The following is a 25,667-nucleotide window of genomic DNA, read 5'->3' on the forward strand; positions in this document are numbered from 1 at the left end:
TTGCTCTACCTGGTGTGAGGAGAGAGGCGCTTTCCTGTACTCAGTGATAAACCCTCTGAAAAATACCATCCCCTCTTCTACCCTGGTTATTCTCAAGCTTTCCATAGGAAACCCTTCTTGATTTGCACTTAGTCTCCTGCAGTGAAATAAAATATTCTGTTTGGTGACTCCCATGTTACTGAAAACGCTCTGCTTGGTACAGGTTTGCATAGTTTTGGAGATGTTCTTGTAAAATGACTTATGACAACGGATGTGCCCTCTCTCTGGCAATCGCCTATCAAAGAGTGGCTTCAAGGGATGGAAGTACCTGCAGGATATGTTGATTGTCGGGTTTCTACATGAACTTCTCAGAGCTCCTTTGAGATGAGCAGTACCAGTTGGCATCTCTTCATGCTGAGGTGTTGACTGCGTTATCTCCTCCTAATTTAACAATAATGCTCCACACGGTGTGTTTTTCGTTCGTATGCTTCCGCCTGCGTTGCGGCAAATTCAACACAGCAAGTTTGCTGCTGTTGGCATATCAAAGGGCAGCCTGATAAACCTGCCACGATGTAATCAGGCTGTGGGCAGAGGGTCGTTGATGTTGGATACCTGTTGCTGAGCTTCCCTTTTGGTTTTGGCGGCATGAGCTTCATTTCTAACCTACATGGACAGACGTCCCTCTTGGTCCTAATGCTGATCCCCTCGTTAGAGAAAGGGTTGTTCTTCATTGCCACTGCCAGCCTCACGTCTGCTTCTAGCTGTGTTTTGGGTCAGGGTGAAGCCTGCTGGTATGGATGCGTGAGAGTCTGCAGCATATGTGGTCTGCTGACAATTATACAGCATCAGTTTCTAACTTAAGCGCTTAATTTCCCAGAGAGTAATAGCCCACTGCATCCTTAAAAAATAATGAATGGTGGAAGATGTATGTGTGCAGTCTGTGCCAAGTCAAGCTGAGGTTGCAGCCTGCGTTGCATGTGTAACTAGTGACTCCCTAGAGCAGGACTTTAAGGGTTCCCCAGTACCTTTTCTTGCTGTCTTTAGCCCAAACCCCCCTCTCCCTACATCTGAATATTCAATTACATTAACCCTTTGCAAATGGCTCAGCAAACACCTCTGAGAGTGGTGAGAAAGCGAGACCTGTAACTGTTAAACCACTACACAAACATGAAGGCAAGGAGCCGATGGAGGGAGATTATGGGAGGTGATGGACTCGCTCCCAACCATCCCCCAGCCCGAGGCAGGGCGTGAGCCTGCCTGCCCAGCACTGCCCGGCAGAGCCCAGCACTGCTTGCCCTGTGTGTCCCCATGGCTGGAGCTGCTGGAGGGGGGTCCCACGGGTGCTGCTCCCCTGTTGCCCAGCCGCACCGGGTGCTCATGTCTACCCCGGGTACTGGTGCTACTAATTATCCCTCAGCTGCAGTTCCCAAGGCCTGCATGGTGAGTGGTCCCCCCCACTTGCACTGGACCATTGGGCAGAAGAGGGCAATGCAGAGGGGCTGCCATGCTGCCTGGGACGATTTAGTAATAGTTATTACTAATACAGCAATAATATTTGTCAGCCTGCTACTTGTCTTGGGAGTTAGTCCTGGACTTGCTGTCTGAACACAGACTGGTCTGTTTAGGTATTACCCACCTCAAGGTTATCATGAAGCTTTGTTAATTAATAAGCAGCAAGTTTTGCCAGACCCCTGAGCAGCAGATGATGTATCAGTAAAACATGCCATTGGAAACACAGGTAACCACTGGGAAAGCAGCAATGCTTTATGTTGCCCTATTGCAATGGCTTCCATAGGTGGTCTCCACTACATTGTGATGGTGGATCAGGAATATGACAGTTTCTTGTTAATGACCTAAATCAAAAACTAAACATGTGTAGAAAAGTAAGGATGTCCTTGTGTTTTAAGTGCCTGTGATCTGTTTCTAAGAGCTGGATACCAAAATATCTCTTTGATTCTCAAAGGTAATTGTACCTCTTAATTAGCTGGAGAAAAAAAACCCCACAGCCTGAGATCTTGCTATATAAATTATAATTAACCCCTTGGCACTGGAAGTTGAGATTTCCTGCCCCCGAGCACAAATGCAAAACGCATTAGCAGCACTTAACGTCAGGCACTCTCGCCCACCGCAGCCGAGGGGTCAGCTCGCTACCCCATAAATACTGCTGCGCTCCCAAGTCGGTAGGAAAATGGCAGGGAAGCCACGGAAACCCGAGGGGAAGCACTAAATACACCATTTGAGGATGTTTGACCTGGTTTTTTTTTTCAGAGCTGCAAATGCCCCAGCAGGAAGGACAACACAGAAAAAAAAAACCCCAAACCCCGGTGAGGAGATACGAGCAAGGAAAGGGACACTTCCTGGCGAGCGGTTTTGTTAGCCGACATGGCTGGTTGCTTCGCCGTGAGAATGGCTCTCGGTGCTCCCGCCTCACACACCTCCAGCGAAATAATTGTCTGGTGCCAGACACACTTGGCTGTGCCTGTTGTATACAGAGCACGCCAGGCAGGGGCCATCGGCCACCCACTGCTGTCATTCACCAGCATCCTGCTTTTTTGTCTCCTTTTCATTCGTGCCTGTTGGGGGATGAGCTTTAACTCTTCACACCGGAGGTGGACCTGCAGTGAAACCCCAGGCCGGGGCAGCTGGAGGCAGGGAGGAGGGCAGCGTGGCGGTTGCTGTGGGGAGGCTGGCGGCTGGCCTGAGCCTGCTCGCACCTGTGGCTCTTCCCTTCCCGCTCCCCTGATCTACAAAAGGTCTCTGCTTACTTCATGACCTCAAGTGGAAGGCCAGGCCTGGTGGGCACCTGGATTTAGGGCGAGCCATCTGCTTTCCCCACCAGGAGCTTGCAGAAGCTCCTTAGTTCAAGGTAGCTGCTTCCTTCGCTCCTTTGGAGTCCTGGAAGGAGAAACGACTCTCTTCAGCCATGGCTCGGTCCCAGGGTGGCTGCAGCTCTGCGCTGGGCTATAAAGCCCTTGCAGATAAGGTGTTGTTTGCCAAGGGCTGTCTCTTGCCCCACGGGTTGTGTGGCGTGTCCTCGGGCTCCTTCGTGCCGGTGGCTGTGGCAGTGAGGGGTATCGTGGGCACTGGCAGCTCCTCCTGCAGCAGCTCGGTGGCGGCAGCAAGCGTGGGGTGACTTGGCCACCTTGGCAGGTTTCTAAGGTGGCTTCGTCCTCTCGTGGCAAAGGTGAGGGGCAGCCCTGCTCCTCGGGGTTGGCATGGAGATGTGACCATCAGGACTGCCTGTAAATATTTCAAGTCTGCTGTGTATAAATAACGGTGGGGAATTTCCTTCTCCTGTCTGCTCCAAAGATTGTAGAGGGAGATAAAACAGGAGAGTAACAAGGTTTCCTGGTGGGAAAGAGGGACGTGCTCACTGGCATGGGGTAGCGAGTGCTGGAAGGAGGGTTTGTCCTTTAGTTTTTGTCCTTTGTCTGTATGTCTGAAGATTTTAAAAGTGAATTATGTGCTGATTAAAGAGCTGGCCGAAGAGCCCTCCAAGCTAAACGAGCTCTGTCTATCCATGTTAGCACGGGTACAGGCGGGACACCTACAGCAGTGGCATCACCTGCCGGTGTGGCACCCACCACCTCAAGGGACCGTCCTCTGTGTAGGTCCACAGGGCCATCCCCTCCAGGGTGGAGAGAGGAGGGAAGGATGCTCTAGAGCAGGGAGGAGAGAAAAGGGCTGAGAAGATTCTGGATGGAAATATGGGGCTGAGTTTGAGCTTTGTAGGTGACCTGGGTCTCTAGATAAACTGAAACTGGGATAAGTAACAAATAATATAACACAGCTTTTACACTGTCATTGCTGATTCTTTAAACCCAGAATACCCCAAAATAAGCTATAAGAGATATTGCCTCTTTTCTTTGCTTCCTTCTTGTTTATAATGCCACAGATGGAGGACTAGCTTAGTTCTGTGCTTGATTTACTTTTTATATTAAGATTTAACATGGGATCTCCATTTCTGAATCCAAACACTTATGGTTTGAATGCAGTATTATATTTGAGATTTTAAAAGTACCTTTATTAAAACATAAAACTAATTTTACAGTTCTGACAGGTCTTATTTAAATACTCAGTGCCAGATGCCTTTTGTCCCAAATGACTCTAGGGAAAAAAAAAAACCCACAACTTTTAAAACTTCTCATGCAATTAAAATACAGTAAAAGGCAAGTAAATAGTCTTACCTATGGTATGGACTGGGGGTAATAGTTTAAGAAAAGCCCTGTGACAAATGTGTTTCTAAAAATAAATATATGAAACCAAAGGTGCTAAAGGCAGAGTTAATGTGACATCTGATTTTTTTGTTGTTATTTCTGTTGCTGCTGCTCTGAGAATAGTTGGAAGAATTGTGCAATGTCTGTAGGGAGAGACCTTTCCAAAGGGACTGATTCAGAGGACCCTTCTCCAAGGTGCATCACCCTAGGGACTCTCTTTGGCTGCAGTTGGTTCCAGAGGATGTGTCCCCCCAGCTGCTATAGAAGATCACCTGTTGTCCACCTCTTTCAGCCCTTACCCAAAAATAGTCACACTCTCATATTCTTATCTAAGAGTGACAATTTTCTATACTTCATTTAATAATATGTTATCTTTTATTTGGCAAAAGTGAGCTTCAGCAGCACAAGCATTAAGAAGTCAGATATCGCTGATGTTTGTGTCCATTTGTAAGAGCCAACCCTGTTCAAAATCTTAAAACACAGAGGAATTTTCCCCATATGCCAGAACATTTTTTCTGGTAGGTTGCGCTCCTGCCTCTGCTCTTCTGGGTTCCAGAGCCACAAGAATCCCATTGAAAATACTGGAGCGTCCTGCAACTTTATTTTCAGCATATTTTTTACTCACTGGAAGAAGGGAAAGTTACACTGAGCTCCTTTGAGAAATGTGTGAACATGCTTATATTTCTATCCATATAATTAATTGTCATAATTTCAACTTTTACTGGCACAGAATAAGAAACCTGCTTGGTAGAATTTAACATCTTTGTATATCAGGCATGGCTGATAATTTTAATTCAGCTAACATTGTTAAATGCTTTATGCATTTCTCCTGATTAGCCCCATTTTGGAGCACTCACAAATACAACAGTGGAACCTGGATGGACTAACTTCTGGAGTAAGTGAAACCATCATGGTGTTGGCATGTGGGAGAGATTTATGTGTTTGGGATTCCTCGGTAAGACGATATGGTGATGCTAACATCACACCTACTTCATTGCTGAGGATGAGCAGCCAACCACCAGGTTGCCCAAGAGAGGTGGGTGAGTGCTTCTGAGTAAATGTGGTCTGTCCTACGCTTCTGGCCACATATAAAGCAGCTTTGGAGAAGCAATAGTACGTGGGGTTCCCATACTTGTCATTCTCCGTTTATTGTTATTTTTGTGTACATCAGTATTTTTATTGGGTTCAGCTGAGACTGGGAACAAGAGAGTCAAAATAACTTCAGCAGGGTTTGTTCTTGTGGTAATTCTAACCCTCTGTGGGACAGGAAGGGTTCACGCTATTTCCAGACCCAAGAGACTCCAGTGCCTTGGATACGTTTCAGCTAGGCGCTCAGGGCCAGGTTCTGTGGTCCTTGTCTGTTGGGCTTGACTATGTCAGTAGGAGTTTATTCAAATGAGAATGATCAAAGACATCAGGGTTTGGTCCTTTATTTTTCATTTTAGGTGCTTTTTCAAGCATAACAGAGCTTCTGAACTTTTTTGAGGCTCATCCTTCACTAATTCCAGACTTGGAGCCTGGCAGCTTGTCAAGCAGTTTTCCTGCCTCTGTAGAAATACTGTCCACTTGAGCTGTGTTTGGAGGCAGCAAGACACCCTGGTGAGATAGAGGAATTTCTGTGCTAACATTTTTAACGTTTCTCTTTCCAGGCCTACTTCTTAGTCATTGCAAGTTTGCAGGTGGCAAAGTTCAGTGCAGAATTTGTTCACTGCCACTCCCCGCCCAGGCACTTTTAAAGCACACAACCTATTGCCTCCAGTTTTACTAAATCTTGTCTAAATAAGCTTATTCATCACCATTGAAGCAACTGCCAAAATATTTTTAGTGTTTCTTATGGTGAATTATGTATAAAACATCTGCAAGAAGCCAAGTCTGATTCCCTACTGCTTAATCCTGTTTTCTTAGATCTACAAATGGGTGCAAATGGCTCCATGTCAGAATGACAGTATTTTACATTCATTTTTCACATGGATAAATGATGACCAGACTCTGGGTAGTGCAGACTTGGGACAGTAATATGTTACTTACAGTTTTCACGTCCTCAGATATTTTTTGTTTGTTTTTCACAGATTCACAGATTCAGGGATTTATTAAGTTTTTGTTTGAGTTGGGCAAAATCTCTAAGAGCTACCTTGGTATTTATTCTGCTTTTATGTCAGCTAAACTGGCAAATAATTTGCATATGCTTGGATTGATAAAAGACCTCAAATTAGTGAATTTTCATTTAAGCTGCTCCCAAGATGTGGTGAATAGAGTTAGTTTATAGGGACTGTGTCTGGAAGCTTTGTTGTCCTTTGTACTCCTGAGAAGAGTACTTTTTTGTTTCAGAATCTCCTTTTTTCCTTGAGATTGCCATTTTGGCATAAGCAACGCACCCCCTACAGGGTGGGGAGGCAGGCTGTCACCGAGATTGTCCCTGAGATGCTTGAGGAACACCAGCAGCTCAGCATCATTCCCTGGATGTGTTTTGTTAGCCACCACTGAACTGGTAGTGGAATTGTTTTGGGTGGGTGGGTGTCCTTACAAGTGAGACCACTGTAATGGTGTGACAGGCTTAAATAGTGGAGGTTTCACTGGTGTGCAAGTGCTGTTTTCTTACCCAAGTATCTTGGTCTGTGCGCCCTGTGGGGTTAACTGCTGCGGCGGTGTGTCATGCTGGCACATCTGTCCTGGGCTGGGTACTCAGCCTGGCGTGGTTGGCACCAGCGTGGATATTTCCCCATGTCTTGGCCTCGTGTCACGTAGACGTGCCCAGTGAGTGCCGAGGGGATAGCTCAGCATCCTGGAAATGGGACAGGATGCCTTCTCGGTGTGAGATGGTTGTTTGCAGATGAGAGTGCCTGAAAGCATCTCCCGGAGACTGAAGCTCTTATCAGCTAGTGCAGAAGCGAAACCCAGAGGAAGGTGTCCCAGAGTGTGCCAGGAAGAGGAACCTTAGCCCTTGTTTCTCTGTTAAAAGTGCTGTGATCCTGCACTTTTCTCCATCACATCAAGCCCTTGGGGCAGTTGCAGGTCGGCAGGGTGAGGAGGCAGCCCTGCGGAGGGCTGGGGAGGGGGGAAGCTCACACCTCCGTGTCCAAAGCCGTGCTCCCAGCATGTTCAACCATGTGGCTGGTGGCAGAGGCGGGACCCTGAAGCCATGTAGGGGCCTTTATCAGCACTCGAGGGACTTCCGATGTGTGTGAAGACCTTTGTGTGAAAGTATTTGCAGGATCAAGTTGCTGCAGTGTAAGTGCCTTTGAGGTCTTTGCTGCATTATAGATTTTCTTCTGATGTCTCCCATGCAAATATTTAACCTGTCTGGTTCCTGAGAGCTACTAAGGCTGTTACACAGGTGGCAGGTTGTCTCTGCAGCCTTTCCTTTGTTCATGCAGAGCCCTCGGTCCTGCTCCCCTTCCCGCCCCAAAATTGGGCAGGAAGAAGTGCTGCAGGGGACATGGCATGGTGTATATTGATGTGTTGATGCTCTGAGTGGCTTATGTGCTCCAAAGCATGTCTTTTTCCCTAACTGCATCAGATGACTGAGCAAAAGATACGATGTTTAAAAGAAAACCTCATTTAGAGAAACAGCATTTTTAAAAGCCTGGGTTAAGAGTGGGCGTGCTGCTCCCTGTGCAGTCCCCCTGCTCTAACACAGGGTAGTTCCCTTGCTTGTGCAAAGTAGTGGCTTAAAAAAGAAAATACCTGGAGCCTGAATCTTGGAGCTGGTCTTACTCTGCCTCCCCACGACCATCCCTTTTAATAATTTGACATACATATCCTATGCTCACTCAAGACAGACTCGATGAGCTAATTACAGTGGTATGTGGGTCAGAGCTCTGCCCTCCTGAGCACCAACCTTGTTGATTTTGGTGGTTACTCCTGATTTGCACCTGAATAATTGAGAAGGGAGTTGGGTTGTATGGGTTATAACTATTTAAAATGATAGTTTGGAGGAATATACAAGTGTGCAAACAAAACCTGAGGATGCGGCGTAGATTCCCTCACTTGTTCATAGCCTGCAGGCCTTATTAGACCCTCCAGACTTTACCTAATTTTGGCGTTATTCCCTCGTCATTACATCATGAATGTGAAGTGGAGACAGGGTCATTCTCTCCTATGTTGTGGTCATGTAAGGGATTCACGTGGTTTTGGTAGGGGGTAGACCATGTTTGAACAGGTTTCAGCTTTATTAAGCACCCTTGGCCGTGCTGGGGTTCACACTGGAAGATTCACTCTTACCAGGTGGTAAATTTTACTCTCCCATCAGATGCGATATATGCTGTGAACTATGGAAATGCGCTTTGTCTTGGTTCGTAGCACCAGAGTAACTAAATTGGAAAGCCACTGTCCATCACAGATGCTGTGATCCCAGCCTCAGTGTATCTGTACATTCTTCTTCTTCATTAACTAGAAATGGTTTCAGGTGCTGAGAATGGTTTCTCTGACTTTGTAATTGTATCAGAAAAAAAGTGCAACAAAACAACAAAATCTCTGTCCCTTCTGAGAGCCTTTACCCCATGAAATCTGTTTTAGCTGGCCTGCTTCAAGACGCCCATGAGCAGCATAAGCTGTAGTTTTTGTTCTCTCTGCAGTTCCTTTTGAAGGATTTTCACCTGAAAAAAACCCCAACCAAACAATGATGGATAGACTCGAAGTATCCAGTCCTTCTGTGCTTTTCTTGTGTTTTCCCCTTTATCTATTTATCTGAAATGGGCTGGTGCTTAGGATTTTGTGATAGGTACATGTAAACCTTACACTTCTCAGGTGCCCTCTTTCTCCTTTCTTTCCTGGTGCTTTTCTGGCTCCTGTCCTCCCACTCCCAGGAAATATTTGAAAGATAATTTGGCATATTTTCTGCCACCTTCACATATCTCCCTGACTTCATGTTTTTTTAGCTGGAAGATAGCTTTTCAACATATATATGTAACCCTTTTCACCTAGACATGTGAGGAATTCCAATCTCTTCCAGTGGGAGTTTTCAGGAAGGTTTAGGTTAAATGGGCCAATAAGGCAAAAGCATGTAGCAGAAGATCTCACCCTCTAAAGACATCTTTTCTCTTTCGTTCTTTCCCCCCCCTTCCCTGGAAAATATATCAGAATATCTAGCTGTCAAAGAATTTAAACAATAATACCTGATCTGAAGGCTAGAGTGGAGGGCTTTTGAAAATAAAGATTGTAATCTCTTTATGGTGTATCCAGGGACTAATGGAGCTGGAAGTCAGATGTTCTGAGCAGCAGACTGCTGTGGGGACACTGCTCTGGCTTGGTGGGGCTTGTTTTACCTGAGTTCTAAATGGGAATTCTCTTGGATATTCCCTGGTGCTTTCGTTGTGGCCATAGCATCTTTGTCATAGAGATGAGACAGCAAGTCAAGTCCAGTTTACATTAATTTAAATCCTATTGGTGGTGACCGAGCATTTCTCCTGCCGTGTGTGAGTGGGCTGGGAGACCTTCTGCTGGGCCAGCCTCCACCACCCAGAAACTCTTGTTGCAGTGTTCAGGGCTGGGATTCATCCCAGCTGATTTTAGCTGACTAGATCTGTTGTGCAAGGTCCCTGTCTGGGCCCCTGAGAGAATTTAGGGAGATGCCTGTTGTAAAAAGGAGAATCAGCTGTAAGGGGTGCCTTAGGCTGGAAGCCAACTGGGTTATGAACCCAACCTTAAAGCTACACTGATCTCTCTTGTAGGAAAGGGGGTCAAGGATCCCTAGAAAAAATAACATGTTTCCAACATCTTAGGAGTCAGATTTTTCAGAAGTGGGTGCCTATGGGTGGCCTTAGCCTCTACTTCAGCAGCTGGGGTCACAGTGAGGAGCAGACAGCATCTGCGGAACCTACTTCCCTCTGCTCCCCACTCGGAGACTTTGGGTGCAGGACGATCTCTGGGGCTCGCAAGCCTCCTTGGGGCACTGGGGTGTGTATTTACTGGTGTCGCACTGGATGCTTGCCCATCTGCTGCTGCTCTGTCTGTGCTGTGGCACTAGCCCAGGAGGGATCTCAGCACTGGCGTACCTTTGCAGCCTGCAGGAAAGGTGACTTCCATTTAGTTCTAAATTATGACATTATTTTATTAGATCTTTAAACTTTATTTAAATTCTTTATTTAAAAAGGGGGAGGAAGGTATCATATTTTAATTAGTAGCGGTGTCAAAGGAGACCTAGATTAATTATTTGAAATCACTCCATCCAGATGGTTTTAATTTTCACAGCAGGGAACCGGCATCTTTTTAAGGTGACATTTTTCAAATTAAAATCAGCTTGGATATTACTCATACTGGCTGCAGAGCGAGGGGGTGGGGAATGCAAGCCGGCATGCCCCCTGTTTGTCCATCTGAGCGCGGGCAGCCAGTGAGGACCTGTGTTGGAGAGGTGCGGGTTGCCGACTCTCCATCAGGACCGCAGCTCAAGGCTCTTGCATCGGAGTGTTTTATCAACGTTAGCTCCTCCTTTGGCTGGCCCAAAGCAGTATCTGGTATTCAATGTTATCCTTAGCAGCTCTAGGCACAGCACTGAGACTGGAATGGACAGGGAATGCCTTGCAGCTTAGACAGGAGCTTGCTGTGTCCTGTTCTTACCTGTGTGCAAGCTGTGGAGCCCTCGCTTGACCCCTTCAGTGGGTGGATTTGACACTGTAGATCTGTAGGCAACTCCTTGGCGCTCTGGGTGTTGGCTGTGGTTCTTGGGCCAATCTTTGGGACCTTTTGTGCTGACTCCATAACCATCCCTCATGTGGAAGCTGTTTCTCTCCCCTTTGAGATTGACCATTAGTCCTCTGCTCGTGTGAGGGGAAGACCTTTCATAGGCATCTCTTTAAAGGTGGTCATACTTTGGCTATTCCCTAGTCTACTAATGCTGTGTTGCATCTGAGCAGCCTCCCTGAGCTTCTTGGAGCAGTGGGCCTTTAGCAAGTTCTATACCATGTTGGTCAGCTGCCCCTTGAAGACCTGGCTTTGACCCTGTGCCATCTTTCCCCATCCTGACTTGGCTCATCTTGATATCCTTTCTATGATGGGATATTTCTGTTTCATGTGGCCCTTCCTCACTTAAGCAGTCACTGGTTTGATACCACCTTGGCAGGTGTGGAGAGAAAGCCTGCAGAACCCAGTTGTCACTTGCAAGCTGCTCTCCATCACAGATACCCAAAACCGTGGTGCATTTCCAAAAGATAAATATCTGTATTTATGCATGATTGCAAGTAATATTCTGCTATAATACAGGCGTTATCCCACTTGCTGTCAGAAGGAAGTTATTCTTTAAATATCCTCTCTGATAACAGGTTTAACAAAAATATCTAAATAAATGTAAGCAGCTAGTAACTGGAAAACCTTGAACTTGCATATGTGACTGAGCTGCAAAGGGAAAACTCCGTTTAAGGCCCTTGTGAGTTAAAGGTTTGTGATATTTGCACTGCTGCAGAAGCCAAGAGTTGACTTTACAAGTGGGAAAAATATTAATGTGTTTAAATGAAACAAACTCCTATTTCTATTCCCATGGTAAATCCTTACAGTGAACATATTTGCTCTTAGAGGGTTTTAAAGTTTGAAATATGAATGCCAAAAAGAATGTGACTTTTTGCAGCACAGATCAAACATTCTCCAGAGTTTGGCAAAAGCCATGTTTCTACAGTAAGGCTCGGGTCTTACAAGCGTGAGTATTTCCAGAGCAGGACCGTGGATTTGCACTTGCTGACACTTACACATTCTTGCATTGTGTTTCGACCGTGTCTCGCTTTCTCCCCCTCCATATCAGAGATGGATCTGAACCAGAATGTCCAGTCTGCCTGTTCCTGCCTCTCCAGGGAAATTCCTGGAATCTGAACCTCGAGCATGACTGGAATTTGTGTTTAGATCAGAGACGGAATAAAACGCTGAATTTGGACGTGTCTAGATTTTCAAGATGATGATGGCATGCTACACATCTGGGTGGCAGCTCAACCACTTCTCCAAAAACACCCAAATTGTGTTAGGGCAGGTGCTTTATGAAGATGCAGCAGAAATCTGCCCTCTACTGTGGCTTCTGACAGTGCTGCAAACCAGCTCTGGTCTCAGTAAACCTGCAAGGTGCTATGAGATTGGCCATATTTCTCCCAGCTAGAGCAGGAGTCACAGACTTGGACTGTCAGAAGGCAATTGGTGACCTCCTGGGAACATAGCTAGACACACCGAGGACGTCTGCAGGGAGGGTGTTGATCAGACAGAACAAGCAGCACTGAATTTCTCCCTAGATAGCTGTTGTGGTGATCTTCAGGAGATCACTGCGATGTTTTGCACCATGAGCGTGTGGCAGGACCACTTCTGTGTAGTGTTTGAGGGCTGCTGGCTGTGGGGAAAGGACTTTCATTCTTGTCATGCTCATCTTTTATCTTCTTGAGAATAAAATCCATGTTCTTGCCTTCCAAGAACCCTCCTGCAGCCTGAAGAAGAGCATTGGCATTGAGCTTTATATTGCCGACGGGGTGGTGGGGTTGGTGTGGACAGATGGAGCACACACGTGTATATGCATACTCTGTGCTAAGCTGGCATTAAATCTGGAGCCTCTGCGTAGGAGTCGATGGAGACATGTCAGACCTACACCTGCGACCAAGCCTGGAGCTCAGCCCTTGGGTGGTTCCTTGGGTGGTTCCTTCATGGAGCATCCCAGCGTGGTGTGGTTCAGGTAGAGGTCATGGGACAATGTGCTGATGAGCTTTGCACGCTCTGACTTAATGGGACCACATTGATAAATGCTTTTTTTCTTCTTCCTTTACAAGCCCAGCTTCTAGTGGAAACAGACACTTTTGGCAGTCAAGTCCGGATCAAAGGGAAGGAGACAGACTTCTACCTTTGCATGAACAGGAAAGGCAAGCTAGTGGGGAAGGTAAGTGTTTCCTATTAATTCATTTGTAACATGAGTGTTACCTTTAGCAGCCTCCTCAAGGCTGTAATGATGTGTTCGAGCTTCGCCTGTCAGCCTCAAATGAAAAGCAGGACGGAGGGGATGTGGGGCTTGCAAGGCCCTGCCCGAGCCCTCCCCCACATCCATAAAATTGAGCTCCTGAGCCAGCCCTGGGATTCTCTGATGGCGCTTCGGATGTGGATGGGTTTGCGCTTTACAGTTGCGTTAAATTGAAGTGAGATGTCACCTCAGCATCCCAGTGTCCTGGCCACCTCCACAGTAACTTTGTGACGTGATCTTTCTTTGGAGGAAAATTCTAAATAAAAGGGCAAGTGGAGCACTGTGCTGAGGAGGTTGGTTAGTGCTGGGGAGGTTAGTGCTGGGGAGGTAGGCAACATAAGGCCCCTTTCAGTGGTGAGCCAGGGGATGGTGTGGCAGAGCTAATACTGGAATCCGAACATTGTGCTGGGGCTGGGCCTCACGGTTCTAGCGTTACAGGAATATTTTATTACTTTGGATCCCTGCACAATGGAAGCATGTAACAAATTACAGCGTATTCACCCATCTAGCTTAACTTCTTTGCTGAAGTCATATTTTTTATGTATTAACTTGTTTTTGTAATTTAGGCAGTTCTTCTGTATTGTTGGCAAACTTAGAGGCTAAGTTAAAATATCACCAAAAAATAAATGTAAAATAAAATACCTCAGCGCTCAAAACTCCCCTCCTCCACTGCCTGCACTTTGCACCACCAGAAATTAAAATCTGGCTTCTCTGTGGCTGTGAAAAAGGGAAGCTGAGTTTTGTTTTGAGTCAACACAACGAAAGCCACGCTCCCAAACAGAAACCAGAAACCAAATTGCTCTGATGAAACATTATTTACTTTTGTGGTCCCGAGAGTGACACTTGTGGGACAAGTGCCTTCCCCGGAGGATCCCTCCTGCCACTTTTGTTTTCCTCACGAGCAATGCAGATGCTTCTGTCGAGACTAAGCGCAGATCTTTCGCAGGCAGCCGCTAGCCGTGGCAGCCTGCCTGACCCACTGCGGAGCAGCTTTGGCAAAGCAGGCAGCATCCAGGATGCTGCTCGAAATCGGTGGCGACTTGGAAATTGATGCTCTGGGAGGATTGGACCAAAGCAGCTCATTCTCTCTGCTTCCTGCACTTCTGCAGTGCAATACTGCTCTGAATGAGACACTGTTGTTTGATACTGGACAAGGAAATTTGTTTTTTAGCCAGATTTAGACCTCTCAGGATATACATGAATGCTTTTGAAGATTGTACCGAACACAAACCTGTCGTTTGATTTTTTTTTTTTTTTGTGCCATAATTTTCCATCCTTTAAATGTGATAATAGCATTTTTCCCTGAAATGTTATGAGGATGATTTTGTTAATGTTTATGAGGTGCTGATACCACAGTAATGGAACCTTAGAAGCATTCAAATCAGACAGGGTAAAATGAGCATGAAATCTTACCTTTTTCTTTAATATACCTTACCCCAGGGTGGATCAGCTGTGGTACACAGTGCAACACACATCCTTTCCTGGTCTACGCTGAGTGTCCAGGAGCATCCTGGTGAAGTCAGAGGCTGTTTTTCAAAGCATATAGTATATTCTGGCAAGATTCCTGCCTTGGTTTGGCCCATTGGGCACCAAGGCAGGACAGTTCTTCAGCTTGTCACCTTTCATGCAGTGCAAAGCTTTTGGTTTTTTTCTTGATGTGCTTTTCATAAAGTTAAGTTGGCAAATGGTTTGTTATAAAAAAATAAACAAATCTATTCTTGTAGAGCCTTCCCACCCCAGACTGCTGACAAGTTCACAAACCAGCCGACCTGAGCAGGAGTGGGTACGGAGCATGGCGTTTGGAAGGAAAATGTTCCAGACGCTTTGCCCATATTAACAGCTTCTCATGAGCAAAAAAAGAAAATAATAGCATGTCTTCCTGATACCAAAGAGTGTGGTTTTAATTAGTATCATAGTTTCAGCTCTTTTTGTGGCAAGACTTTGAGGGAATGCTTTTTAGCTTGAATGCTCTAAACAGCTAGTAAACCCCAAGGAAAACATTAGATAAAAGTTACGCCTGGACTTATACAAATATTTAAGTTCAGTCTGGGGGTGGAGGGGAAAGAAACCCATAAACTGATTGTTTCACAGTCGCCCCGGTATGTTCATTTGGCAAGAGAGGAGCCATGGGACCAAACCGAGTCTTTTTCTCTGCTCATTTCCTATTGCCTTACACTGCATAATCCCTAACAATACCAGCATATGCCATCTGGCTTTGTTCTCCTCCTCAGTCAGCAGTTTTGGATCCCCCCCAGTTGAAAACCTGCTTTGAATTTAGTCCTTTTTGTTTCCCATAATCACCTACAAAGGGTATTACAGACCGGAGCAGGTTGTTGTTGTTCACAGCTGGAACTGGTGACGAATGCAAGAGCTCCAGAGATGGGGCTTGCTCCCCACCTTGGAGCTGGTTGTGTTGCAGGCGAACAGGCTAACCCACAGGACTGAGAAGAGCAGCCTTTGTGTCTTTATATTTATTTATTTATCAGAAGTTGCACCTAAGCCAGTGTTTCTGAGCGGAGGCCATCTGATGGAGCTTTCTCAGGAGCCCCAAACCTTGTGTTTTCTCCCTCGCTTGGTTGTTACCACATGTGTGTTCAGAGCCAATGTTGACCGAAGGGCTTGGAGTTGTTTTGGGCAGGCTTCTAACTTTATTTTTTATCACAGCATGCAACTGCTGAGGTCTCCGACACTCTACGTGCTGCTTATGAAAACTGGAGACAGGGCAGGTGTTATACAGAGAGTGACTTTTCCATTAAAGGTGACCAGCACCGGGGGAAAACAAATTGGATTGTGTTTTTTCATTGGCTCTTGGTGTTATGTTGAAGAAGGCCCAAGAAACATTTCTTTTTTTTTTTTTTGTTCTTCTGACCATATTTTTTTTGTCTGTGGGTTTTTGGTGCCTCTATGTATACACATTTAGAAATTGTAGGTACTGAGTTTTCTGACTTTCTGAAGTTTTCTATGGACCACTGAGCTTTATCATAGAATAGTTTGGGTTGGAAGGGACCTTTAAAGGTCATCTAGTCCAAGCCTGCCTGCAATGAGCAGGGACATCTTCAGCTAGATCAGGTTGCTCAAAGCCCCGTCCAACCTGACCTTGAATTTTTCCAGGGATGGGGTATCTACCACCTCTCTGGGCAACCTGTTGCAGTGTCTCACCACCCTCATTGTAAAAAATTTCTTCTTTATATCTAGTCTAAATCTACCCTCTTTTAGTTTAAAACCGCTACCCCTTGTTCTATCGCAACAGGCCCTGCTAAAAGATTTGTCCCCATCTTTCTTATAAGCCCCCTTAAAGTATTGAAAGGCCACAGTAAGGTCTCCCTGGAGCCTTCTTTTCTCCAGGCTTTGTGGTGGAGTTATATTACAAGGAGAGAGACTAAAATATGAAAACTCGGAAGAGGAATGCTAGGTGCTTTTCTTGAAAACTTTGTCTTTTTTAATTGTTATTCCTGTTTGTTTCTCTCAGGCTTCTCACAAACATGGGGGAGAAGGGGATTCTGACAGGTTCAGCTCTGCTTCCAAGGAGAGGTGCAATGTGACTTGTCTGCTCGTGACAAGGCACAACTTTACCAGTCACCTAGAATGCAAGAACTCTGAATATTTGCAGTAATTCAATGTTAGGGGAGAAGGGGAGCTAATGGTCTCTTCGGAGGAGCTCTGAGTTTCTAACTGATTCTCCTGGGGAGTCCTTCTGTGGTTTTTCTGTCTGCCTTAGCTTCTCTTATCTCATGCATTGAGATAAGGATGTCAATAATAGAGGCGACTTCATGTTTGTAAAAGACTGTCAAAGGTAAGTCTTTTAAGTCTCTGGAGCAAGGAATAGTGTGAGCAGGTGGCTGTTAATTAGTTTGGCCACCTCTAACTGCTCTTGCTGAGTCTGTCCTTACATCAAATCCATGCTCTCTAGAATTACAGGACGCTGCAGAGATTTTCTTTTCCTGCTGTGTCCCAGTCCCCTCGTCAGGAGAGCATTTGCAAGCGGTCAATGATCTCTGTGAAGCTTAAATTGGATCTGTCAGCACCCTTACAAGGTGACCAAAGCCCTGACCCTTCCTCTAGGCATTGCTAGGGCTAGTGGTTGGTACATGGTGATCAGAGCATCTTCTAATTCCCAGGTGCTGTTGCCAGGGAATTTCCCATGGTTCTCTACCAGCCACCCGTGGGATCATGCAGTCTGGTCGACACTAGTGCTCAGCTTATAGCAGGTCAGGAGAGTATTTTGCACTCCCAGCTATAAAGGGAGAGGAGACAATAGGCCTGTTTTTCTGGACTGACCTTGGCTTCCTGCAAAGCTGACACGTGGGAGGTGAGGCTGGTTATTGCAGACAGTGGTGAGGGAGACTTCAGTTTTCAGAGCAAGGTATAGAGACAGGGAATGTAAGTAATGACTGGAAGGAATCCAGATTTGAGAATAATGGGGAAAGAGCTAAGCACATCTTTGATTTGATCCAGAAGTTTCTTCAGAAGATGCTCCAAGCAGTCCCACTAATGTTCTTCCATGGCATTAGGTGGATTACATCTTTTCCAGGTCCAGCAGCAATATTGTTCCCTGCTGGTTTCATTCTGAGAACAGCTCCATCTCTCAGTGTGTTAAATCACTCCTTGAGCTCTTCCAGGACAGAGAAGCAGGTGGTGGGTGCTGGAGCCATCTTCTCAGGGTGGGATGGGACTCAGAGAGCAGGTGGAGTTGGGGCAGCGTAGTGACTGTCAGTTGTGTCCTGTGCTCCTGTGTAACGCTGCTCCACATAATAGGCCTGTAATCTTGAAACTGTGAGCCTGCAGGAGACTCCTATACCACAGTAAATGGGGGCAAGTTCTTCTTTTGAGGTACGATGTGGCTACAGAGAAAACTCCAGAAATAGGGACAAGGTTAGAAAAGCGATAGAGTGGGGTCTATCACAGATATCACCCCTGCCAGCTCTACAGAAAGGGAGAGCAGTAGAGTTGTATCCTGAGAAGTCTCTGCTCATTACATCACTTCAGCTCCTTCTAAGAATTCAAGCCTGAGAGCATGTGATTATATAAAATAGGTGATTTCCCACCAAATCTGCATGCTGACTTGCACCATCTCTCTTTGGGTTTTCTTTCAAAAATCCTCAGTGATCTGGTATACACACACTCTCAGAAAATCATTATAGTATACATGCATTATTTTTGAAAAAGCATTGTATATATGTGTTATTTTAGAAGAAGCATTTTAATGAGTTTGGCTTTATTTCTCTGTTCTCTGTGCTTAATGTGAACAGTGGGAAAAAGCTGTGCAGTGAAAGGTCGGAACCCCCCGGCTGGTTGGGGTGGCTGAGGCATTGCTTCAGATCGATGACAGGTAATTTGGGTGCTTTCTGGGGACAGCTTTGCTGCCTGTGGCGCTGAAGCCCTCCCAGTGCTCACAAAGCACAGACGAGCAGTGCTGAGCTTGTGTCCTCGAGCACAGTCCAGCTCCTGAAGAAAAGCTGTGCCAGCTGAAGCGTGGCTGTGCCAGGGGCACGTCACTGTGCTGGGGGCTGGCGGTGACGTGGCTCTGCTGGCCACCATCACCTCTCCCCCACCCCTGACCAGCACTGCTGTGCTGATACCACTTACAGCATAGACCTGCCTCTCAGATGTAAGATTTTTTCTGGTGTGATAACTGCTTTCCAAGCCAATATATTTCTTAATGTTACCAGAAAGTTGCTAATACCATATGGCAAGGCTCTCTGTATTTTTGCAGGACAACAAACAAATTGTTGCTAGATGCCAGACTGCTCTGGCAGAGCTTTATCACTGATGCCTGCCAGCAGTAGCCTTTAGGGGATAGTAATAATTTGGGGTTGTTTACATTACAGCTTTAAAATAGGGGTTTTCTTAAAACATGTGTGTGTTTAGTCAGGAAAGTTGGCTAAAAAATCTCTGACAGCATCAAAGAGTGAAGGTGCTCGCTATGGCCCATGCATGAAGTCTTGGCCCTTTATAATACCCCTGGCCTTCCAGAAGGAGTGTGTTATGTTACAGGAGCTCCAGATGGTTCAGTGGGAGCCACCCTTGGTAGAACAAAGAGACTTACCTGGGTAGGAGACACCAGGGGGGTTCTCCAAAGCTTTATCGGTGTACCAGGACCAGCTTTTTCATCAGCTGACTTTGGTCCAGGCTGAGGTTGAGCTTTCTTGGAAGTGTACCTTTGAAACACTGATGGTGGGAAACCAGTGCCTTGCCATAAGGCCAGGGGTCTGTGTTAGCCTGAGACAGGGAGACTCAGGGAGGAGCTCCAAGCCTGATGCCCTTCACGTGCCCCAGTCCTGCGTGGCATTTGGGTGCGAGTCTTTCTGGGGTCTGCCTGTGCCGGCGACTGTCCCGATGGTCAAATGTGCTACAAAGATGTTGGGAGGTGTGTGCTGAGGGCAGAGGGCCACTCAGAGGTTTGCAGTTTGAAACTCTGATGCAGTAGATGAGGTGTTTGCACTCCTCAGCTTGTGTATTTAAACTCATGCCTAACTGCATCTTGGATTTGGGGCAGAACTCTGAGTTTCACAGGGTTTTGATGCTCATCCAGAATTTTTCCCGGAGTTGCGCAGTATTGAAAGGGGCTTGTAAAACCTAACAATTTCTGGGGCTGAATGCTGAATTTGCAACAAAAACACAACCAGAATTAGTGGGGTGTCGGGTTTAATAGCGTGCATTTTGCGGATCTCTCTGTGACATGTTCAGCCATAAACTATTCTGACTTGGCATCTCATGTGAAAGCAAAACTTGACATGGCTTTTGCTGGATCTCGCTCAGATCTCATTTTGAACTGCAGTCTGGTTCTTCATATGGAGTGGGATTGGTCCTTTTTTAAAGTGAACTGTTCCCAGGCTTTTGCTCCCCTGTGATTTTGTTTTAGTTTAAGTCATCTAAACAAATGCTTTCATTGGAACCTGGAGCCAAGCCACCTTGGACCCTGTCGTACTTTGAACAGGGACCTGATCCGAAACCAGCCTCAAATGTCTGAAAATCTTGTATCAAGCCCTGCAGGATTGCAAAGGTCTTAAAAGCAATGAGATGACAAAACCAGTTTTCATTTGATTGAGCCATTAGAATCTTCTGCATTCACCTCATCAGGCTTTTTCCTGCAACCAGTGGAAAAAATTTTGAGTTCTGAAAACTTAGAAGCTGAGATTCTCGTGAAATTAAAAGCAGAAGTGGAAGCTAAAATCAGCAGTCACCGTCCTCCATTCTCAGCCCCCAAATACTGTGAGGCTTTTGGTAACACTGCAACCTTTCACAGCTGCTTCTTTCCCATTGCTGGGTCACCATTCAGACTTTTGTGGATGCTGGTGGAATTTGTATCATCTGCTTCATTTGTTGCAGTTTCAAATCTTTACAGTGCTGGAAATGTGTTAGAAGAATTCCCCAAGGAGTGGTTGCTAGATGTTACGGTAGGGATGATGTATCCCACAGTTCCAGGGCGTGTGGACACAATAATTTCCTGGTAGGTGTAATGTGCTCAGAGCTGGCCGGACCCCACTGTGCACCCCCGTTAAGGGGCTGTGGTGGCTCTGCCCTCCGTTGTGAAGCCGTAGGTGGCAGAGGGACGAGGTGTCGCAGCCTGAGGCAGGTATGGTTGTGCTGGGTTTGCACACCCGCGAGCAGGAGCCCCGCTGGAACAGCTCCCGTCTTTGAGCAGAGGCAGCCGTCAGGTGCTGAGCGTTAACCGGCTTTTCCAGGAATCCTCGCTCGGGATGGCACACCGTGTAATGATTCCCAAGAAGCCATTTATGGTTGAAAGCCCAGTGAAATTAATTCCCAGTGTTTATTGCACCAAGGCTGCCTTGGCACAAAAGAGGATAGGCTCTGATGCTGCGGTGGTTCCTTCAAAGTGGTAGGACTTGGTGCGAGCTCACTGGACCTTTGCAGCATTAATATGTGCTATGAGCAATGGGCCTTGTCCTGGTTCAGTAGTTGTGATGACTTGTTTACAACAGTGTTTTGCACAAAAGATTCTCTGGAGGTGGGAAGGAGAGGGGAAAATGATGTGAATGCGGGTAATGAATTTTGTGGAAGAAGTTTCGCTGTTTTGTAGTGGTGTGGGATAGCAGGTGGTTGATCTTGGTGTCGCAGAGAGAGTAGAGGTCATTTTGAAGCTCCATGTGCAGAAGAGGGAGAGCAGTTTTGTGGATGCTGATAAACGCTGAACGGCTGCAAGGCTTGGGAAGGAGAGATGGGGGAGTTTGCAGAGAGAATGGGGGTAGCTGGGGAACGCTGGCAGTGCTTGAGCTCACGTGGCACAAGAGGTTGAGGAGATGGAAGAAACGTGCTTGTATGGAGAAGAACCCTTTGTTTCACAAATGGTTAAAACTTCATCAGTTCTTAACAGGGTCTGTGTGTGCACGTAAGCTTGAATGCCAAAGCTCTGAAGGCTGTCTGAGCCAGAAGGCTGTGGTATTCATGGCACTGAATGGAGAGAGAGAACCTGATGCCCCCGTGTAGGCATTTACCAACGCCTTCCCTTTGCTGATCAGTTGTTAGTGCTGTATGTGCATTTTACCTGCATGGTCTGATGGATTTAGGCCACAGGTTTCATAAATGGAGCACATCATTAAGCACACTGATGTCCACACCGTGTTGCTGGGGTTGGATTTGTATTTAGCTGCTTTGCCAGGCAGAACATTGACAGTGTTGATTGGACATCACCTAACATCTTATAAGAGTAATGTCTATGCTAAGTCCTTCTCTGCTACTTTCAGTTCTTGCAATCTTCTAAGCACCCCAGATGGATGCTGATCCTCTCAGGCTGAGCAAGGACAGGAGGTTTTGCTTTAACTGAAGTGTGGGTAGAGGAGCTGTGCGTGACATGAACTGCGAATCCTGCAAGCAGGGCTTCCTTGGATGGTAGTGGGATCATCTGAGATGGGACTGGTGCTTAATACATCATTTCATGGGCCAGACCACCTGGTCAAGAGGTCATCGTAGTCACGTTTTAGCCATGTATGAACATCTCCAGTCAACTTAAACTTCTCAGCACAACCACAATGCTTTAGGTGTTTGCTCTAAAATAAAGCAAACAGTTCCTTATCCTTTTATTTTAAAAAATAAATTCCTTCATGATACTGGTTTTATGCTAGAGAGGCGCAGTTGCTCAGCTGAGGATGTGAGTGTCAGCCCTTTATCTCCCAGCTGCGTCTGATCACCAGAGAGTTGTGTAACGAGTTTATGGATTTCTTGTGATTCCTCTTTAGCAAACTTCATGTTTTCATTTGGATATTCCTAAGAAGCACTAATTTTCTCTCAAATCTGAGTTCTGCAAAGTCAAGGTTCACATTGCAGACCCAGCTTGTAAGCTTGACCTCTAAATCTTTTTTTTATCCCATGGCTGGAAGCTGTGTATTCCCTTCCAGAGAAGAAATACCACCTTCTTGAAAGCTACATGATAATTTAATTTAATCCTTTCTGTGTTCAAGGAGCAAGTGTCACCATAAAGCTGCTAACATTCTGTCCCCTGTGTTTCTTGGTTGTTGCAGCTGTGTGTCATGTTGGAATATTTCAGTTCCCTAAGGTTAAATGTCAATTAAAATTATTGAGAGGGGGTCCCTAAGCCCTAGTCATGCCTCACCCTGTTTGGGTGAAGAGGGTGTGCTGTATGTGTCTTGTGCTGACAAGTATCAAGTTGAATTTAATTGCTTTCGTCAGAGCATCTTACCTCCCAAGTGCAATTTTTGTTCGTCTTGAGCGTCTCTAAGATCAGGGTGATGTTTCTTCTAAATGTTACTTTGCAAATACACTGATGTATTTAACTTGCAGCAAGGAACAAAGCAATGCAGCCTTGTCTTCCTCAAGTGGATGCAGTTGAGATGCACATTCAGGTGGATCCTGCTCTTTAAAGACTGTTTCTACTTGACTCTCAATTCGTTTCTAGAGATGAAGTGAGAACAGAGGCTAATTTTGAAGTGGAGAATAAAACCTATGCTCCAACAGTAGCAAAAGATAGTCCATTTGATATGGCCATTACAATACTATTTTTAAGGTCAAAGAAAAATAGATCTTGCTTAAATACATTTTTGTTCTTGACATTTTCTTACATTGTGTTTTGGATACTTAAAGATACGAAGTTTTCCTAAGGGAGGAGAAGTCTCGAAAGCCTTGCATTTGTTGTATACAGATGGAAGTTTGTCATTTGCAGTCTGAAACCATTCTGGATGATCATTTTTAATTCATGGCACTTGATTTGATCATGGATTTCCCTTTTTTCTTAGTAATATAATTTGACACGAAGAGAACTGATGCCATCCTGGAGACAATCAATGACCTTACTTGGTCATTCAACTGATTTAAACTTGTCCCAGGGAAACTGGTGTCACTTCCAGAACGTTGGCTGAATGAGATTGCACTTGTTTGAAATGATAACTTAAAAAGTTACTGTGTATGTTTGTTTAATGTGTATTATGTGTCTGGGATTTACCAGACCTGCCATGGGATCAGCAGCTGTTTTAGTCCTGTGTTCTTGCTCCAGTCATCATCTAGACCTGATGTTTTAAACAATTTTAAAAAAAATGTTCCTATAGTGGCATAGGTGCCTATATAATGAATTTAAGCCTACACAAAATATGCTGCTGCTCTTAGTTGGCTTTTATAGAAAGTTCAGAACTAGCCTGTGGAGCCTCAGTGGAGGCTGAAAATGACTGCTCAGAGAGGAAACACAGCAAACCCTGGCAGTGCATTTAAACAACAGGTTGTGCTTTGTGCGGATGGGTAAAAATGCCTCCCCAGCTCTTACCATACTTAGCACCTAGAAGTGTACATGCAACTGGATCAGGTAGATGCAGGTAATGGTAGATGCAGGTAATGGTAGATGCCAAAGATCTGCTCAGATGTCATGTCTGAAACCTGCCTGTGGTTTCAGATCTCCTGAAGCGGTAGCTTCCTCTTGCAGGAAACCCAGTTTTGACTTAAGTTTTGCTAAATTTTCTATTGGTTTCATAAAGTTCATTTAAAAATTGATTGGCATTTCTTGTCATTAATAGTAAGTACACGTAGCTCTCTGAAATGCAGTTAGGAATTTCTATTAACCAAATGTACATCCTTCCAGATGAAGCCAACCTAGTTTGCTCTAATTGCTTATATGTGCCATCCTGCTGCACTGTTGGCAATACATGTGCGTGTGACGGAAGGAGCAGGTTAGGAGGCATGTCCTGGGATAGCCTCAGCCTTGCTTGGTTCATCCCTACAAACACTCCTTTCATCTCTCTATCCTCCTGTTTATCCTATGACAAAATGCTCTTCCAGGGCAGTGTGAGGGTTACTGAACAGATATTAGAGAAGTGGAATTTTTGAATGAAAGGTAGAAGGAAGAAAAAAATTTTGAACTGTTCTCTTCCTTCCTTAGTTCTTGCAGCTTGTGTCTGGCACAAACAGGGACAGGGCTCTGTGAAGCATGGAGGTCCCATCCCACGTGTGCAAGACCGTGCCCATTTTTGCATGCTTTCAGGAGAGATGGGATGTACCCCCAGTGCATGTGGGCAGGTGGGTGCAAACATGGGCATTGCTACTTTGAAACCGGGCCTCTGAATGGAGATGCACCCTCTCTTTGGAGAATCTCCTCTGCATGGGTTTTGTATTACTTCCCCTGCTTTGTGAATGCACTTAGATGTCCTGTATACATAATTAACCTCTCCGCTGTGCTGGCAGACACTTTTATTGACCTGCCCATCATGACTCCTAAGTATTTTCCTCAGAGGATTGTGCAGGTTCAGAGGGCAGAGAGCTGGAGGAAACATGCATGAAGCTGAGTAACTCTTGGCAGTTATAGATGCAGCTTCCCTGATTTACAGCCTGATCTAGGAGCAAGAATGTGCATTTGGGTCAAGAGGTGTCTTTGTGGTCAGGATGCCTTGCCATAAATCCAGAATGCTGAGCATCAGGATGCTTATGATGGATCTGTCCTGATAATGCTTATAAAGTGCATGAGGATGGCTGGGCCCAGGTTACCAGCAGCCAGAGCACTCAGGTTGCTGTGTTGCGAGGGGGTTGTATCTCCCACAGCATTGCTGGATCTGGCAGCTACTGTACCCACCTTGTGGTCGCACCTTCTGACCTACCTTTAAAAGGTGTACGTATGGAGTGGGAGAGGTGGCAGTACTAAAAGCTGCGACATTAACACAGCTCCTGCCCTACCTTCTTCCACTCAGGATTTTCCAAGCCACGTGGAGTGAGTCTGGAGGAGGCTCTGAGTGTTACCTGTCTGACTTTGAGCTGAGCTTGTGCAAAACCACGGGGAAGTGTGATTTCAGGAATGCTTCCTGGAAATCTTATGTCACTAGGTACATGCTGTGTAAAGAGCTCTGGGCCTTTATAGGGGTTATCAGTGATGCTGGGTGCACCAGCCCTTGGTCCTCAGCTGGGGATGCTTCAGGATTGGCTTGCTGGGACTGCTGAGCCACACATCTCCTGAAAACCCAAGTCTTCCCTGCTGTCATCGTTCCAAAATTTAGGAAATACAGGGCAGTATTTCTTCTGTATAATGTAGTGTGTTGAATCTAACATTAGCAGCATTCGAGGAAAATTTCAGCAGCCCTTTGAAACAATTGCTGAGCTCAGTGGGT

General features: G+C 45.8%; 1 protein-coding gene across 1 annotated transcript in view; it reads left to right on the forward strand.

The window, feature by feature from the left end:
- FGF18 (fibroblast growth factor 18) overlaps window positions 1-25,667 on the forward strand; it is a 72,984-nt gene that overhangs the window by 41,105 nt on the left and 6,212 nt on the right. The window contains exon 4 of the mRNA XM_074838340.1: window positions 12,926-13,032. Coding sequence (XP_074694441.1) covers window positions 12,926-13,032 — 107 coding nt within the window. The remainder of the gene's footprint in view (window positions 1-12,925; window positions 13,033-25,667) is intronic.

The sequence above is a fragment of the Strix aluco genome, chromosome 13, assembly GCF_031877795.1.
Source record: "Strix aluco isolate bStrAlu1 chromosome 13, bStrAlu1.hap1, whole genome shotgun sequence".
Lineage (NCBI taxonomy): Eukaryota > Metazoa > Chordata > Aves > Strigiformes > Strigidae > Strix > Strix aluco.